Here is a 20,034-nt window from a genome sequence, read left to right on the forward strand (position 1 = left end):
CTGTATTACGACATGACATCACAAGGTGGAACAGAGAGTTTTCAGTTTGAGAGAAGAACTCAGCTTAAATACGCAGTGTTTGTGTGTAGATCAAAACATAGATCAGAAAACAGCATAACATGGACCAAGATCCTAGGATATTACTATACTACTATGACATGTACAGTGGCGACCATTCACTTTCAGTAACCAGTTAACCTGATGATGTTGGCTGCCCTGAAGTAAAAAAAAAACTGCAAAATGGGCAAAACTGTCTACTATTAGACTGGTCAAACATGTCAAGTGAAGTAAAAAAAATAGTTGTTTACAACTGGGAGTAATCTGCACTTTATTAATCTGAATATTCAATCTTGGATCAAATTTGACCCAAAACCTCTTAAATGTGAGAGATGCAGATTGTTTTATAATAATGTGATATTTTGTGATTTCATTGATGTTGGCTGCTATCTTGGCCAGGTCTCTCTTGAAAAAAATCTGAATCTCAATGGGACCTTCTCATTAAATAAAAATAAAATAAAACAAAAAATAAAATGATAACACACTTGTATTGGAACGTATTTGGGATCTTGCAAACTCCCTGCTACAGCCCTACACAGATTTTGACTGCACTGAAGAGATTTCTTGTGGAGCTGAAATGTTAAGTGGTCCTTCGGCGCCTAATTGACCCAGAGTCAAGTGTGTGGAGGTCCTGCTGGAGACATGCCATGTCCCACGTGAATACAGGTCTCAAAGTCAGGGCTCTTATGCTAAACAGTGAAGGTCTGTGGAGCTTTGAATAGCGTGAATGCAGAGTTTGGCTAACCTTCCAGAATAGTGAGGTTCTTGAAGGCCATGGAGTGCTCCCAGTCCTTCAGGCGCAGATCCTCGGTGATGGTGTTTAGAATCTCCATCTCCGCTCTGAGCTGGGCCTCTGTGTGCACGTGAGTCACCCATAAACTGCTGGTGTCCTCCGTAATGTTACTGATCTGAACCTGGAAATGTAAAAGAAAAAATAAAGGAGTTTTTTGAATTCAACAATTAAAAAAAAATGTATTATGTTAGTCAAAAATAATTTAAAAAATCCAATCATTTAAACTTCTAGGACTAATGTACTAAGCGATAATATAACAATGTCACTATTGAAGCAAATAGATAAGATAATAGTAGGAATACATTAGCTCTATTCCTACATTTTTTTTTGCCTACAATTGTAAGTATCTAGTGAAGCTAAGTAAATACATTTTGTTCATACATTAACATGATTAAAAAAAAAAAATTAACACACAGACTAAACAACTGTTACTCAGGTGTATCCCCTTTTTTTTTGCAAGCAAGTAACACACATAATGGATCTAGAATGGCATGAGCTATCAATAGAAAACTTGTGTTAATGTAATGTTCCCTAACTTACCTGCAGGTCCTGTATCTTTAAGTGATGCATGCTGATGTCATTGGTGAAGGTGTGATTGACAGCTCCCACCATCCAGTTCACCTCATCCAGCTTCTCCCTCAAACTGCTCATGTGTCCTGAGGTTTCCCTGTAAGACATAAGACACTTCATAATTTGCTCTTATTTTTTATTTTCATGCATATGACTCTCTCTCTAATTTCTACTTAAAATGGTGGGGTAATGCCTGTTGTAAATATAAATTATAGTTTAATACCAATTAAGAAGCAATTTGCAAAGAAAAGTAAAACAAAAAAATATGCTGAAAATTACACAAAGTAGAGAGTTCCATTCAAGAGAGTTCAATAGTCACATCACACTTTCCTAAAGTTCTAGCCAGGCTGGAGCCACCTAGTGCCTCCGCTTGATATCATTTCTCTCCAGCGACTAGGTCAGGAAACGAAATACATTAGACGGTTTGCAAGAAGTGTGAGTTCGTGCACCAGCCAATCAGCAAAGAGCCATACATTCTGTGTTGGCAACAATTCCCGAGATTGAGGATTTAAAGCCGGAACAAAGAGAATGTTTAGCGAATTTTATCAAGGGGAAAGACATTATTGCCCTTCTTCCTAAGGGACTTGGGAAAAGCTTAATATACCAGCTAGTCCCATTAGCGGTGCATTACATACATCATGACCAAATAGCAGTGATTCGTGAGCAAATGAATGCTAATGCTGTGAGGTCAGACAGTTTCCACGAGGTGAAACCAGCTGATGAATCAGGCTACTAAAGTAGCATAATCTACAAATCACAAGAGAAATTACGAAATACATTTTTCTGATAGTTTAAACACGATTTCAACAAAATAAAGGTGTTTTCTTATATTTTTATTCATCAAATAATAATTTCTGCGTACATTAGAGGAGTTTTGGCCCAATGTATAAACTTGGTAGCTAGGTAAGTAAGAGTGATGTCATAATTTCCAACCAGGAAGTAAAATTTGAAGCCTAAAATGTTTCCAAACGGGGGAAAAAAGTTGTAGCATTTTAACAAAATCTTACATATAACAATCTTGATTGCGTTTTAGTAAAATGAGTAGTCCAACCAGTCAAACACTTTAAGTCTCAGCTGTTACCTGAGTTGTGAGTCCTGATCTCGTAGCCATGACGACGCACGGGTCACTTGGGCAGACAGACTGGTGAGGTTTCGCCCGGCGGAGTTACTCAGAGAGGACAGCCTGTCGTCCAGCTGCACCAGGTAACCCTCTGACTGAAGGGAGTGAGCCTGCATGCTCCTCAGCTCCATCTCCAGGCCCTGGCATGGACACAACAGAGACAAATTATATAATCAGATTACTTCATGGATCGTGCATAATTGTCATTGTTGGTTAATCTGAATACAACTCTTTCTGGAAAGCTCTTTGAGGAAACTGGTGATGCAATTTGGACTATACAAACAAAAGCAAAAAAGAAAAAGAAAAGCTTCACATCAAGTATTGTGTCAATTGGCATCCAGGATTCAGTAAGCAATTACACAATAAATCATTCTTATTTTGGACTAGATTAATTTAAAGTTAAACTTTTAAACTAAAAGATTAACTTACTTAAAATGAATCTCAGATCAAGTTTTATTATAATTATAGGGTAACACTTTTTAATATCTAACTACCCACTAATTAGCACAATTGTAAATGGGTAATTTGTCATTGATTAGTATTTATTCAGCACTTATTATTGTCAAATTCCTCATAAGCATATTCTGCTATTAGTTAGACATTTACAAACACTTTCCTATTAATACACTCCTTATTACTGCTTATTAATATGATACTATACTTTTGTCCATGAATTATGATTCAAAAAAGCTTTTAGTGCAAATAACTAAAAACAAAATTTCTTCTGCTACTAGTACTTAACAAAACCAGCTTATTAGAATCATAATTCATATACAAAAATGACCTAGTATCATACTAATAAGGAGTGTATTAATAGGAAAGTGTAAATGTCTAACTAAAAGCAGAATAAGCTTTTGGGGAGATAGAGATTAATAAGAGTTAAATAAATACTAATTAATGACAAATTAACCACTTACTATGTGAATTAGCAGGTAGTTAGATGTTAATAAGTGTACCCTAAAACAAAGTGTTACTGTAGTTAGTATTAGTACTATGTGTGTTACTATATGTTACTATATAGTGTTATTATAGTCATATGTTTCAACAAACACATTAAAATATCCACATTTCAGTGATTTTATCCAATCATTACCTAATCACATTCAAAATCGTGTGTTACTGTAGCTTGTACCTTCATGAGTATGTCCAGCTTCTGTAACCAGTCGCTGTGGTTCTGGAAGAGGTTTTCCAGTTTCCAGATGTTCTCCAGAAGGTCGCTCTCTGTGGCGGGATCTCCCATCGTCTGCTGCACCACCAGGGGGCGCTCTGACACCCGCGTCGCATTCTCCGGAACTAAGCCCTGGCGCTGCGATGACACCTGGGACCTGGACACTGCAATAGAGACACACAGAGTATTATTACTTTTGTTAGTTTTGAGCGATTTCAACATATCAAAATTTTAATACTGATACTCATTCATCACTGCCACACAGACAAAGCCAGAATATGATGCAAAACAGATGCTGATTGGCAAAGTGCATTGTTTTTACGGCCTACATTTTTATGAGTGAAAATCAGTTTCGAAAGTTGGCCACTCAAGTTGCCATTTGTAAAAAGAAAAATAGTTGTCTCCTGGCTTGATTTTATTAGACAACAAAACATAAAACGTGGATACACTGGACAGCCTTAGTTTTTAACATGCATATAAAATGAGCTGAAGTAGTGGCATGTTTTACTGTTTAGATAGCAGAAAATAATGGATTTTTTTTTTTTTACCACCTCAAAGGTCACTACATCAAATTATATCAAGTTATTGTTATGAAACAACACTGAAAAATGTACATTTATAATGTTATAGCTCTTACAATTCGATATAATATTGTGACTTGGAAAAAACAAAATTCTGGATAAACCAAATAATATCCCACTAGCATTTACTGACAGCTAACATACTGTGCAATGAACCCTTTATTCTTGGCTTGGGACATGGCATAAAAAACAAAATTTGTCTCCATTTTCTCTCCTTTCTTGAGTGTGGCTAATGAGAAAAAGCTCTGGCGGTTCATGTTCTGTTAGCAGCCTGTTGCATGGTTACAGCTCCACAGCCTGCGAGATATTTTGAAACACAATCTCCAGCATTACGACATACACACTCCACTCAGGCACAGAGGAAAGGCATTAGAGTGGGGAACACAGATATTATCACATCACAGACTCTTTCTACTGAAGCCATTTTATTTTGAAGTAACAGGGAATGTTAAGTTTATGAGGTTAATTGATAGTTGTGAGTGTTCAGGTTACGAAATTAGAACTAAAAATAATAAGAGAATCAGTACATGTCAAAATAAGACATTTCTCTTCAATACAATTCAAAGTACCTTTTGATCTGCCTGGTTTTTTATTTTATTTTATTTTTTATTATAATATATTGTGATGTGTGAGCAACAACTGTGTCCCAGTAATTTCCCTTGAGGATCAATAAAGTTTATCTAAGTCTAAGTTTATGTTTATGTTATGTTTCATAACTTTAACATACAAATAAACATGCCTCTCCACAGACATGACCTGTAACTTGCCCTGAAGGCATCACCTGCTTAGAGTTACATGTTTAATGCCATAGTATGGAACCTTCCAGGCAATGCAGTAACATCTTTGTGGTGACAAAAAGATGGTGGACCCTTTATTAGAATAGTTACATAGTGCACCTTTATAAACAGTATTATTTGTAATACCACTTTTTGGTTGCTCTACCCCTCTGCCTGGGAAAATAAAGGGTCTCACATTCTCACATTCCTCCTGATGCCCTGGACAGAGACTCATTATGGAGTTAGATTTCTGTTTTCAAATTCAGGAAAAACTCAAAGTCTGTGCGAACTCAAGCCAGAGTCAAGAAACGAGAACATGAAGTCAGTGTGAAGCTTCAAAACCACAAATTATGAAAAAGCCGTCCACATTCCAGTTCATTACATGTGTTAGGGTTAGTTTAAATGATCTGAAAAATGAAATAAGCCAAGATCAGCCCGCTGCAAAGAAAGCTTAATTACCACAAATGATGGTCTACAGAGGTGGTCAAAATTTGGACTCAAGTAAAAGTATTTTTACTTCCACACAGCATTTCACAGACATAAATGTATTGGAATTGATAGTTTTAATTAATATTGTCTGCATATTCTTACAAATAATAAATTATACAAACAACCTGACCTACTGGACATTTGACTTTTGGGACTTTTTTCTACAGCCAAAGCTACTAGCTCAACCACCACCACACCACCACACCACCACCACTACGACTACTACTACTACTACTACCACTATCACCATTACTTTGTGGCTAAACCTCCTTATCAAAGCCTGATCTTGTCAGATCTCACAGGCTGAGCAGGGTTGGGTCTGGTTAGTACTTGATGGGACATGACCGGGAATATCAGGTGCCACAGTGGGGCGCAAAACTGTTGTTGGGTCCTTAGGAAAGACACTTCATCCACATTGCCTAGTATGACAGTGGTGTGTGGGTGATGCTGGTGGTTGGGGGAGGGCTAATGCCGCAGATTGGCAGCCTTGCTTCTGTCAGTCTGTCTCATGGCAGCTGTGGCTACACTAGTAGCTCACCACAACTGAGCATGGAATGAATGAGTAATGCAGAAAAAAAAATCTAAATCCAAATCCACTTTATTTATAACACATTTTACAAACAAAGCCGTTTCCAAAGTGCTGCTGAAAGACCATTAAAAGAAAACAACAGGTAAATTGCTAAAAATGTGATCATACCAGTCAGTCATAAAAACAATTAATCCAGTATAAAAGCAAATAAAAGCAAAACCATAAAATCATTAAATGGCAATAAATAATAATAAATAAAAGACACAGAGGACCACACAACTTAACCAACGCGGTGTTAAAAGTCAGAGAATAACAGTGGGTCTTAAAGTGTGACTACCATTACTATTACTGCTACTATTACTACTACTACTACTACTACTACTACTGACCTCATTATTGCACATGGGCTGAAGATCAGAGGATAAGTGGACAATAGCAATAGGCGTGCATAAGTGCTCATGCTGTTTAGTGCAGAACATTGGTGATTTATGGTCCGTCTTTAGGGGAAAGTTGTTGAGATGAGTTGTTGGTCCACTTGGTCTTGGCAGAACAATTCACTGGCACATTTTACAAGGCTGTAAAGAGAAGGACCACTGCCATATTTCCAACAGATATTTCCTCTGCTGGCCTTGTGAGTGTCCATAGTTCAGCTGGGGTGAGAACAGCATGGTGGCCAGGTTTGTGTTATTGGGTACTCCGGCTTTATGGGTTTTAGAGTGATGAGAAATTAGGACCGTTGCCATAACAATTAGCAATTCTAAACTCAATTCTCAATCTTATGGAGGGTCAAAAGTCCTCAAAATGTCAAAAGGTTAAGCTGAAACACATGCACAGTATTTATGGACATTGTTGCTTCTGTGTTCCGCACTGAAAGAATGTGAGTGATTATTTGTACATTTTTTCTATATTTTCCCATATGACCCAAATGTCATCTTGTATTTCAATTTAATAAGCAAAATGTTTCAAAAGGGAGATATTGTGTGACTAGTATAGACTTTTAAACTGTAATATAAAAATTCTCTTCAAATAGTAATTCTGTTTGAAATATTATTTACACATTTTAAAATATTCAAACAGCCTGGTCCTAAAAACTAAACAAATACTAGTTAAAGTGTTTCATCAAGATTCAGATTTGTTTTGCATACTCTGTATTTTTTATACAAAATTATATCAGCCTGGTCCCCATGCCCTGCAAAATGTGATCGTATCTCACCTCAGATGAACAGAGTTTAATGCTTTGCTCATTGATTCTGTAGAAGTTCACAATGTCTCCTGTGATGTTTTTTCCTTTATTTTTCTCAATATAGACAGACCATGCATGTCCTTGATTGGCTAATCCACCTGTCAATCACACCCACATGAAAAAGGAGAAATTCAGCGATGACCAGACTCACATGTTCACAAAGTATTGAAAAAGTGTGTATTCTTCTGGATCCCAAGCAAGTGTCACACAACTTTAATTAATTGGTTAATTTTTCCACATTTTCGCACAAAGCCCACTTTTCATGTAAAGTAATATAAGCTCAAGCTTAATTTTGCTCAGACATTTTCTAAGACACCAAGAATGCCTCTAATATTCCTCCTGTGTAGCTCTATGAGCCACTAATACAATGTGTGGCACCATAACACAACAGGCAGTCCAAATCTAATATATGACCTCAAAAGTACATAACCCTCAAACAAAAGAGCTGAAATGTTGACACTCGGAGACCCCATTTTCCCATGTGTGAGATTTTCTCTGACAGCACATGTGTGAGCGAGTCTCCTGAGCACACTTCAGACCTGACATCTGGACTCGACGCTGGTGTTAATGCTATTTCACAATACACTCCAAATTTGGTCAATGGTGCAGAGAAACCGCAGAGTGTTTGGCCTTGTTAGACGTGCTGAGTGACATTTATCATCCGCTGCTTTAGGGTGCTATGTTTTCCAATAGCTCAGACAAATGCACAACACACAAAAAGAACATAATTAATCTTGTAATATTGGGCTGCCTCGAAAGGTCTATTCAGCTAAATTGTTTAAATGGCCTCTCCAAATAATAAACATACGATCACATGCAACAGTTCGGAGGCACATAAGTTTAGTGTAGTGTCTTACTGAATGACAAAATAGCAATATACTGTATGTCAGGGAATATGATATGAAATGGATGCTGACCTGTCAAACCCTCTGTAAATGTGCATAGTAGGGCTGCTTAATTATGGGGAAAAAAATCATTATCACGATATTATTTTTGGTCAGTATTGAAATCACGATTACTCAAATGATATTTTTTTTTACTTACATTGCATTTATTCAGCATTTCTCTCTTAAAAAAACACTTTGTTATTGATAATTTATGCAAAACTTTCAAATTGAAAATAAAATACAAATATGTACCTTAGAGCAGTTTCGCTATGTATAAAACTTAAAATGAATAAAATATACTTTGAACATGAAATAAGGAATAGAAAAATATAAATGTATCCAAAATAAACTATATATCCAGCTGCTCTACAATCTCTATATTTGAAAAAAATTAAATAAATATACTTATTTCTATAAAAAATAGCCCAAAATAAACTTTGTTAAGCTTTAGGGCTCACTTGCACTGGGACTTTAGAACTGTGCCATGCTCAAGCACGATTGTGTAGGGTTCTTATGTTTCGCACTCACACCTGCACAAACAGACCAGTCCGTGGCCGATGACTTCATCACACGGCGCTGTTTGTTTACATGTTGTACAGCAGAGATAACGCTTTAGTGGAGAAAATAAGCCCAAAGGCAAAAATATCTATTTAATAGTGAGGCAGATATGAGTCCTGCTGTGATACGTGTTCCTCTGTGAGTTTGTGGATATAATAACAGCACGGAGCAGTGAGGACAGCCGGAGATGACGCTGCAAAACGTCTGTCACTGTTACAGTCCTTACTGAAGGTGACGTGGATTCACAGTGTGTTTTAGAGTGAACTTTATTCAATGTTTCCCTCGTATGAGTGACATCAGCGCACCTGACAGGGATCGTAAAGTAAAGTCGTATGTGTGTGCGTACATGAGCAACCGTGCCGTGTTCAGGCCCACCTCCTTGAACTGGGCCAAAGTCTGTTCTATGGCACTCACACTGGACAAACGTACTGTGCTTGGGCATGGTTCTAAAGACCTAGAGTGAGTGCACCCTAAATCATTTCAACTCGATTATATGAGTTTGGAGATCGTTTGACACACAAAATGAAACTGCAATGAAAATTCAATTAATTGCACAGCCTTAGGGCATAGCTTGAAAACATTTATTATCTAAAATATGCTTACATATATTTGTATTAATGAATATTTTCAGGTCATTTAAGCTGGTGTTTGACCTTTTAGCTTGGCGTAATGATGAGTCTGACAAAACCATTTTCAATTCACATTCAGGTTTGCAGGTCTGGAAAAGCCATTGTATCTTCCTCCAATTATTTCTATTCATTTAAACGAAAGTAAACACAGACGAACACATGGAGGACTCATTCAAAACAGATTACAGTTGAATTAACAGTTTCATGGTTTTGTGGGACACTTTATCCACTCATGTGTCATAATACTGAGGCAACAGCTGTCTGTGTGTCTGTGTGCTGCTGTCATGGGAAACCGTTCAGGCAGACTCCATGTGCTGTTGTTAGGACATTATTGATACTTCGCAGTGACATCGCGCTGGGGAGGTTTTACATGTGGCCTATGTCAGTAAGGCAGGATGTTCAGTGGTTATCATGGTGACAAAACAGACACACATTAGCATACACTACCAAAAAAGTTTTAAGAATAATACTAATTGGAATAAACGTCTTAAATCAGCTCACTTGTTGCAGCTCTGCACTGTTCTTTTCCGTCAAGATACGTAAAAACAAAGCTCAAATTGAAGTTTAACTTATGTAAAAGAGCTTCAGACAGAGCAGTACCTCTACTTAGCATCACCCCCCCAAAGTATCGATTGAATTTCTCATCAGTATAACACATAGAATTGCAGAATTAGGAAATCTGCAAATGTAAATTGTCAAACTATGTGTAAAAATCAAAATAATTTTTGCTCATAAACTATAAACTAAATAACTAAACCTTTAAAGTGATAAAAAAATAATGAACCTTTTAAAAAAAAAAAGATCTGCTATTTCAGCTAAATGAACAAATTTATTGGATTATGGTTCTATATCACAACATTCAAGTGCCCGCTCTGTAAACAGAACCATATGGTCCACGCATTTTCAGGCCAGTGAAGATGCATATGCTGATTTTACAGGTCAAGTATTATGACTTACAGGCTTTGTGTAAAATGTGTAGAATTTATGAGGGACAAAAAGTCAAAGGACAATATCAAATCCAATATCAAAGTATCCGTTCAATATATATGGAAAATTACACAGGGATTTATAGTTTATATAGACTTCAGTGGACACAGTTTGGCAAGGACAGGAGCAACTCTACAAAGACTAAAGCACTTACTGTAGTGAATGGGGTCAGTGAGCATTGGATTCACGATTTGAACTGTTTCCCTGTACATTCACTGGTGTGGAAGAGATGATTATTACAATATTTGTTCACTGATCATATATCAACATGCTTGAAAACAGGGAATACAAAACCTCAAAAGAACTGTAGTTTATATAAAATGAGTCTATTTTTTAAATCACAGGGTTCATAAAATAATCTTATTTTGCTCCTGTTCCTGCTTCTGCGTTAGAACTGGCAAACATATAATAAAAACAATTAAAAAACGTCTATCTGCCAAAGACACTTGAAGGCTCATATATTCTAAGCTTAAAAACTGGCACAGTTGCAAGCCTTGCTTACAAGAGGTAAAACGTACTCACTCTAATAATTTGGTCCAGTTGAATAAATCCTGAAGCCTTGTTTTGCAATATAACCTCCTGGGCACTGAGGGAAGAGGCAGTTATATAGTCTCTATAATGAGACTGTCTGACAATATTGTGTTATGCAAATCATTAAATACAATAATATTTGCAATATCTGTTGGGTAATGTCCTTTTATTGAAGGTATTTAAAACTATAATAGGGTGTTTACTGTGAATGTCTGTACAGTATTTTTGTCATTTAAAAATATGACATATACCACTTAGTTAGGGCTAAACAGAGTAAAACCAGCCCCATAAAACAGATCATTTCAAGTCACTTAGAAGGTCAGGACTGGCATTTACAGAACAATAAAGAGGTAAACAGCTATAAAAACAAGTTCACTTGGAGGGGTTGCCATAGTGTAGGCACACATTGTCCCCTGGATACAGAGTCACGGACAGGACAGAGAGAGAGTGGGGGGAGGCAGTGCATTCCTCTGAGGTCAACGCCAAATGTAAAATGAGGCTATACACTGGTTCAGCCAAAATCTTAAATCGGTATGTTGCAGAAATGCATTTGGATATACAGTATGCTTGAATTTTTTCCAAATCCATTGAAACAACTACTTTTGCTGGTGCTAATTGAAGGTACAGCTTTGTCTGACGCTCTGTTCTTAAACTTTAATCTGCTCTTTATTTTAACACAATCTGGCCCGAAAGAACTGACTTTGGTGAAACAACAGGATGAGCTGAATTTGTGCAACTAGCATTAGGCAACAGTCACATTTTTGTTCAAAATCAAACCCCCTAAACAGGACCATGAATGCATTAAAGTCACTGATTACAGGTGCCAAAAAATGAGTTGTTTGTATTTTTTCTCAGATTCTCAGCTGATCTTCTAACTTGTCAGGCAGTGTTTGCTAATGTGTGATGTCACTGAAAAAAAAATCAAGTAGGCATTTTAGTGTTTATACAGATTTACAAAAGGTGTAATGATCCAAACTTTATAATTAGGGATTAGTCTGTTCATAATACAATCGTGTTGCCATGTTGACAGTGTGGTACCAGTCATGGCTCCTCCTCCTGTATCCATGGTAGGTAATGTCTAGGTTTAAGCATTTAATATGGACTTTGTAGTTCTTTGGTTTACAAAATCTATTAAAGAGCTGTGCCCACATCATTACATGTAAAGGTCAGGAGTGTGTGGAGATTCAATACTTAAAGTATTTACCCTTGAACAGGAGGATTCCTGGTTCACAGGGCATCAAAATTTTCAAAATTTTTATATTTAACATTTGACTGAAGTAGTATCAGACCTAGTACAGTTACCAGGTACTTTGGGCATATGGCACATTTTCACACACAACTGGTAGTTAGAGACATGCACATCCAATAAATGTTGTGACTGCGTGCTGGGTCCAAAGACAAAAAATGTGGAAAAAAAAAAGAAAAAGCTCTGCACTGTAGTTCTTTGGAGCACCCAAATTTCATTAAAAATAAAACTGTAGGGAGTTTGTCTGTTTTTACTTTTGCACATTTTCACACACACAAAAAAACTTAAAATAAAAATAATTTTACTTCCTGGTTGGACATGAGTGATATGATGTGATATGAGTAGAGTGTATTTGTCTTACCTAGCAACCATACAATAAACAAGGGCCAAAACTAATTTAATTTACACGGTTTTACACAGTATTATTTGACAATGGAAAGATATGACAACATCTTTTTTCATTAAATGAATGTCTGAATGAAAATTATTTCTGTTGCAGTTCAGTTTGAGTCCCAAATTTGAGCTCATAAAAATATATAGAAATGTAAAATGTATATATTGATTAAAATTGTCACTGACCAAAAATGAGAACACTTATTTATCAATGTCACTACGGTTAAAGTCATATCCATAATGTTTAAACTAGATAAGGCAGTGTGGGTAAATCTGTGTGGCACTGGTTGCAAACATTGAAAAGATTAAATATCTTTTGTAATTCAGAAAACAATAGAAGAAAACCGTTAACCGCAAGTTGTTGTGAACTGCAAACACATCAAAGCAACTTAGAGGTCTTGCTCAATATCTCAGGAAAATTGACCTCTTTTTCCAAATGAATTTTACACAAGTATTGGTTAAAGTACTCGATAAAGTTAAATACAACTGAAGATGACACATTTTAAGGAGTATAATATGAACTGATGGTCAAAGTTATTCTCCATCTCAATCCCGGATGATTTGAGGAGACAGTTTTACCATCCTTGACCCCTTGACCTACTCGTGCATTATCGGTCTAATGGAAAAGGCCTGATAAGCAGCTAACAGATAAAACCACTTTATCCAGAATAATGTGCTGGAGACAGCTTCATAAAACATGTCCAAACCAAACAGAGCTCAGAGGATACAAAGAGAGCCGCCCGGGTGAGCTGAATTATTGTACCTTTAGAAAAGAAAAGATTACTTGGACTGAAGTAATAAGTAATGTGTTTTGGAAATCCCTTACTGGGAGGAACATTTTTGTGTGCTTGAAAGTGCATAGAAGGTCGAACAGTGACTAAAATATGTTAACTTATAAAAAATAAAATTATCTCTGTAGGCCATTGGCTCGGTCAGGAAATCTCTTGCCCAAAGCTGTGAGCATAGATCTAATATTTTTGGTGAAAAAAGATGTTATTGCCTGTGTATTTAAAAAGGCTTTTGTTGGATAAGGATGACCTGAAAATTATTATTTTATCAGAGATCAGAAACACATGGAAACAGCTGCCGGACAATAGATAATATTATTTCTCTGTCATGGTTCAATATCAAAGATAGACAGATAAATAGATAGATAGATAGAGAGAGAGATAGATAGACAGAGAGAGAGAGAGAGAGAGAACAAGAGAAGGAGATTGAGTGAGACTGAGAGAGAGAGAGTGAGAAAGAGAAAAAAAAGAGAGAAGAGTGAGAGAAAGGGTGTGAGAGCGATATAAGAGGGCAAGAGAGAAAACAGAAACAGAGAGAAAAAGTGTGTGAGAGAGAGAAGATGGAGAGAAAGAGATAAGGGGGAGAGAGAGAAGAGAGAGGGAAAAGAGAGAGAGAAGAGAAAGAGAAGAGGGAGAGAGAGAAGAGAGGGAGAGAGAAAGAAAAAGAGAGAAAAAAGAGTGAGACGAGAGAGAGAAAAATAAGACGGAGAAGAGAGAGAGACAGAGATGAGAGATAGAAGAGGGAAAAGAGAGAGAGAGAGAGAGGAGAGAGAAAAGAGAGAGAGAGGAAAAAGAGAGAAGGAGAGAGAGAAGAAAGAGAGAAAGAAAGAGAGAGAAGAAAGAGAGAAAGAGAAGAGGGAGAGAGAGAAGAGAGAGAAAGATGATAGGGAGAGAGAAAGAGAGAAGGGAGAGAGAGAGAAAAGAAAGGAGAGGAAGAGACACAGAGAAAATAAAGAGGAAAGAGAGAAGAGAGAGAGACAGAAGATGGAGAGAGAGGAGAGAGATAGAAAGAAAGAGAAAAAAGGGGGAGAGAGAAGAGAGAAAGAGAGAGAGGGAGAAAAGAGAGAGAGAGAAAGAGAGAGGGAGACAGAGAGAAGAAGAGAAGTGGAACAAGGTGGGCAGGACCAACAGTTCACTTCACTCATGGTTCATAATTGGGTAAAGGCCCTTTAAAAACACATTTTCAGATCGCTTGGAACAGGGAGTTTTAGAGGAGTTTTGGGACATCTTCATCTGTTTTGTACACTCTGTTCTTTTCCCCTTTAGCGAAAACAAACAGCAAGCAAACATGGAAAAATCCCCCCATTACCATACAGAACCCCACACACCGAGCCGCCCTTACAAAACACCAGACCCCGCAGAGCCTTTTCTACTGCACTGGCTGGTGGGCAGAGCTGTACTGGCCATTGGTGAAGAATCAAAACCATATCGAGGCACAGATTTTTATAAGAAATCTGGTTTGAATAGTTCCAAGCCTTCCAATTACCCGGAACATGAGCCTTAATATGAACAAGCAGAAAGTTTTTTGGAATATGGAATACGTTTTTCATAATTTCATAACAACTTGAAAATATTATGAACTGCTTTTGCATTGGGTTCAATACAAAAGACATATGTCGTGCAGCGCCGTGAACCCTCCTAAGGTCTAAAGCGACTTACTGACTACACCCATATGAAGCTGGTAACCATAGCAACCATAACATATGAGCTCACTTCAAATTATCGACTGTATATTATGACTAGAGAAGTAACAGTGTGGAGCCGAGCTGAGAAGCCATTAAAATATCAAAGACAGTCTATTAAAATGACCCAGATTGAAAAATAAATTATATGGGAGTTTTTTCATTTTCTGTTGGTTTTAGATGAAATCATGTTTTATCTAGGCCATGATAAACACTCATTAATCATTAACACATTTTTGGTACATCTGACTCATTGGCTATAGGACATAACATGATATCACACTCCCTTGCTTCATCTAAATGTCCTCTTTGGACTTCATCTGCACTCTATATCCAGTTCTAACTATAGCATCTATCTAAAATACAACCATTCTATGATATTGAAGTTGACTGCCTCCCAAATGCACCTAGTATTTTACAAAGGACTCTCCTAGAACCTCTAAAAGCTAAACAAATGCACACTGAATAGAGAAAATTTTAACATTTGCTGGAAAAAAAGAAAAGAAAAGAAGAACAAATGTAACTTTATGCCTTCCATTTTTTGTTTTTTAGTAAACCTACTCAAATACATCAATGAAGACTTCATGAAGACAACATAAACATTTACTTGAATACCAACTTTGGTAATTGTGGCTATTCAAGTTGCAATTTTACTTGTGATTAAAGGTTCTCTATTATACAAAATGGACTCTTGCAAGCTTTAAACCCTGCTATAATGCTGTTACATCATCAAAAACATACCTGGAGTTGTGTTTTGTTCCATTGAAACATGTTTTGATAATCCTTTTATTGTTAATCTGTTTAAACCTCCAAAGCTCAAAATGCTCGTTTTATTAGTTCAGGTAAGAGTGGGAGCTCCAGAGCTGAAAATATCCAAATAATTGTAATGAAGCAGTGTGGAGTTTAAAAACACAGTGGAGCATTTCCTGTATTACCACAAGACACCACAAGGATGAAGTCTTTTACTTTTGAAAGAAGAACACAGCCTAAATATGCAGAGTTTGTGTGTTTACCAGGTATATTTTTGATGAGAAAACAATGCTACAGTATAAAATGGGCCCTTTAATCATCCAGTTTAAATAAGAATGGTGCATTTCTTTCATTCTTTTGTCTTTCATTGTTATATTGTACCAGTATTTATGGACCAGGTTACATAATCCGTCTGTCTCATGCCTGGATGAAGTGTTAGTATTTGAAGGCAGCATCAGAGAGCTGTAAGAATGCTCAGATGAGGTGAGGGAGTGGGCAGAGTTAGACATGGTTTGTTGAAGTTCTTGTTGTGGGGCAGATGAGATCAAAGCTGTTTCCTGACTGAGAGTGAGAGAGTGTCTGTGTGGGCATACAAAGGCAGTACCTGTTATGTGTCCACTTTAGCTGCATGTGTGGGATTGAAATGAGCAGATCAGATGACTTCACACAGACAAGCCATTCATTTGGACCGACTGTGATTCCTGTCTCGTGTAGTTGTTGTGGAAAAGGAGTAAAACTTGTCTAATGTTGTGGGTTGGCGTGATGCCATTGTCAAACAAACATTATGTTATTGTCAAACAAACATTAAATGTGTACTCCTTTTCAGGAGAGGGTTCGTGAGTGTAATCTCAATAGTGTTATTGCTTTGCCTGAAATGTTTCACCGTATGGCATTTAACTAATCTAACTGTCCATGGAGACAATCAGATGATGCCATCACCGCACACGACAAAACAGGTCAGATCAGATTTTTTCTCTCTTTTTTGCAATGAAAATACCTGTAATTTAATAAATGCATGAAAGATATGGTTAATATTGTGGAACATTCCAGCATTAAATATTGTTTAGCCTGAGTCATCAGCCAGTTTCACTTTGTGGAATCCGTCTGACCACGCAGCATTAGGATTCGTTCATTCAACTGTAGGCGGGTACTTCTTTTCATTTAACCAATCGTTGCTATTTGGTCATGATGTATGTAATGCTAATGGGACTAACTGGTATATTAAGTCTTTCCCAAATGCCGTAGGAAGGGCAATAACGTCTTTCCTCTTGAAAAAATTCAGCAAACATTTTCTTTGTTGCGGCTATAAAGCCTCGATCTAGGGAATCGTTGCCACCACAGAATATATGGCTGGTGCCCGGACTCGCACTTCTGGGGTTTTTGCAAACCGTCTAGTGCATTCTGATTCCTGACCTAGTCGTTGGAGAGAGATGAAATCGAGCAGAGGCACTAGGTGGCGCCAGACAAATTATCATCTCCATGGAGACATGCAGGTGGTCAACCAACAGAAAAGTTACATTGTTGAAAGAGTCCAGATTTAAGGCCTGTTTACACGAGAATGCTTGCGGGTAAAAACGACAAAATATTTTATTGGAAGTGCCTTTCGTATAGACGGTGACAAAAATCTGAAACCACCCTCCAGAGTGGAAAAGTTGAATACGCTCTGCTGTAGCATTTCCATCTACATCGCCCAAGATGCAAAACACTGGTCAAATCTGTTGACGTTGTGTACGTGTTTATGTCACATACACAGAAACCTGGTATGCATACCCAATCGAATTCCACACACTTTTGTGTCACCGTATGAGTGCAGACTCACGCCTCTGTTCAGACTGTCATCATATAAACGTAGCCTTAAAAATGTGCCAACTATTAGTATACTAAACCTGCCAACTATTAGTAGACTATACCTGTGGTAAATTATTTAAAAAACCCTTTGATGTGCAATACGGTAAGGATGTTACATACTGACTGCATATACCAGTCTGCCCAGGGGCAGGCTATGGCTACAGAGATTCACACCTCACAACAATATGAGTACAAAAAGTGTTACTGAGGAGAAAATTAAACTGTCTTGGACATTAAAAAGCTGATGGTATGCACTATAGCCTTAATCTATAGCACACATGAGAGAGCCCTATCATTAACTTTAAATATGGCACCTAACGACTTTAAAATTGTGGTAATGTCTCTCCTCTTTCTCCATTACTTGTATGCCATGAAACTGTATTGCTCTCCTCCTCTACATGCTTTGATGCTGATCCCTGGTGTGCGAGCGTGTGTGCATGTTGTTGCTTAATTAGCGTTGCTCATAAAACGCACAGTAATGTATAAAAAAGAGTATTCAGGCGCCTGCTCTAACCCTCCACACTCCTCTAAATGTTTAACAGACTCTTTTACTGCACATGTATTACATTAGAGTTTATGTTTACGCAGACCTGCTGAGCCAGAGTCACCTCCAAGTGCAGCTGGAGCTCTGTGACCTCATTTAGCCTTAAGTCAGTCTAAAAATCTTACATAATATCAGCCAGCTAAGCCAACATCTCACTCAAATTTTATCTCTACACGTTCAAACATTTGACCCGGGTATCTCCTGCATGCTCCCCCATCAACTGAAAACAGAACAGACCAGTGGCTGTCAAAGTACTGCGCTCCTTCTGTGGGTATGCAAGTTCCTCTGTACTTCTATTATTTCCATATTTTAAGGTCAGGTTTATGATTTATCTGTGTTTTTGTACTCCTTTGACCTTGTTCAGAACTACACAAGCAATGGCGTTGTACTCCAGTTTAAGACCTGATGAAGATATAGAGGTACTTAGAGGTGTCTTTTTTTCCCTTTGATGGAAACACAGCAATAGACAAATCTTCCTACAAGGTTTTTCTGACCAAACCTAGCTCAACATCTGCATGCTCTTGTGAGGTTGAATTTAATCCATCTCACATTTTGGACAGACTGATGTGCACCATGCAGAGATCTAACCTCAGCTTTTACATACATTAATAACAGCCTGTCCCCCAGTGAGACCCCAGAGGCTGTGAGAAGCTAAATCCTTTTATAATGAGTTTGTGTGGTCAGAGGGTCTGGAGGAGGGCCAGTGCTCACAACAGGAGGTCACCATACAGAGAGAGAGAGGCAAGCAGAAAGAGTGATAGAAAGAGTAGCAGAGAGGGAGAGAGAGAGAGAGTATTGCTTCATTACCATATATGAGCCATATATGAGCAGGTGCAGCCATCTGTGGCCGTCTGACAGAGGCCATTAACATGTCAGGGTTAATTGGACCAGATGTACTTATCCGTCTTTACATGGCAAATACATTTTTGACATTTCAAAAACTTAATTTATCTACCTCCTACCTCCTTGTAACCTGGCTCATGCCAGATTGATACATGTGTCAAATTGAATTGATTTATACTCATTATTAATCTGGGATGGCTCTAGTTGAAAGCAATTGGAAAACAGAACGTCATGGCAACTATTAGAAGCCAAAAAAATCAAACTTTAGTTTCTCTCAAATACAGTTGAGAGAAAAGTACAGACATATTTCTTGTCCACAAATGCACAAAGCACTTACCTTCCACACATTTTTCACAAATAAAATAGTCCGTATTGACGCTAAAATAGGCTGAAGTACGTCTGTAGACGTCACCATGTTTGTTTTGGTTTGTTTGGGCGCTTTGCCTTTGGCTTCCGCACAAACCTCAGAGCTGCTCTCTGATTGGACGCCTGCCACATGTTGGGCCTTATCGCACCAGCAGGGGCACGCCAAGATGGATTCTCGTGAATTTGTGAACAAATATCATGAGAATCCATTTTGTTGTGTAAGGCTGGTTTGAACTCTGACAATCGCCTTGCTAGCTCGCCTTTGGCTTCATCGTGTGGAGTTTGAATGTTCTAAGATTTCTTCAGATGTTCTGATTTCAATTTCCACATAAACCTTAAACCTTAAAAACCTTCCCTATTTATTTGAAGTGTCCCCTCCACTGTGGTCACCCACTGCGCCTGCTAGGTTGACGTCAATATACAACTCCATATAGGGTGGCCCCACCTGGCTCACAACTGAACCTGGAACCTTACTGTGAGCCAAAGATGCTAACCACTCCACCACTGTGCTGTTTAAGTTTGTGTTTGAGTAGTAGGTTGGGCATAATAAGAGTTAGGTATTTTTGATATGGGTTTAACAGAGAAAGATCCTGAACTCACCAGATGGAATCAAAATAGTGCATATTTTTACAAGGGCGTGGTGGAACTTTAAAGTC

The 20,034-nt window shown here is 37.7% G+C and overlaps 1 protein-coding gene across 2 annotated transcripts in view; it reads right to left on the reverse strand.

The window, feature by feature from the left end:
• The window catches only part of scara5 (scavenger receptor class A, member 5 (putative)), a 77,872-nt gene that overhangs the window by 34,854 nt on the left and 22,984 nt on the right, over nucleotides 1-20,034 (reverse strand). For both annotated transcript variants that reach the window (XM_055149805.1, XM_020918218.2), the window contains exons 4-7: nucleotides 3,673-3,872; nucleotides 2,502-2,680; nucleotides 1,391-1,517; nucleotides 803-971 (exon numbers count right to left, since the gene is read on the reverse strand). In XM_055149805.1, coding sequence (XP_055005780.1) covers nucleotides 803-971; nucleotides 1,391-1,517; nucleotides 2,502-2,680; nucleotides 3,673-3,872 — 675 coding nt within the window. The remainder of the gene's footprint in view (nucleotides 1-802; nucleotides 972-1,390; nucleotides 1,518-2,501; nucleotides 2,681-3,672; nucleotides 3,873-20,034) is intronic.

This window comes from Boleophthalmus pectinirostris, unplaced genomic scaffold, assembly GCF_026225935.1.
Source record: "Boleophthalmus pectinirostris isolate CB_2022bp ecotype Guang Dong unplaced genomic scaffold, ASM2622593v1 HiC_scaffold_13, whole genome shotgun sequence".
In the NCBI taxonomy this organism is placed as follows: Eukaryota; Metazoa; Chordata; class Actinopteri; order Gobiiformes; family Gobiidae; genus Boleophthalmus; species Boleophthalmus pectinirostris.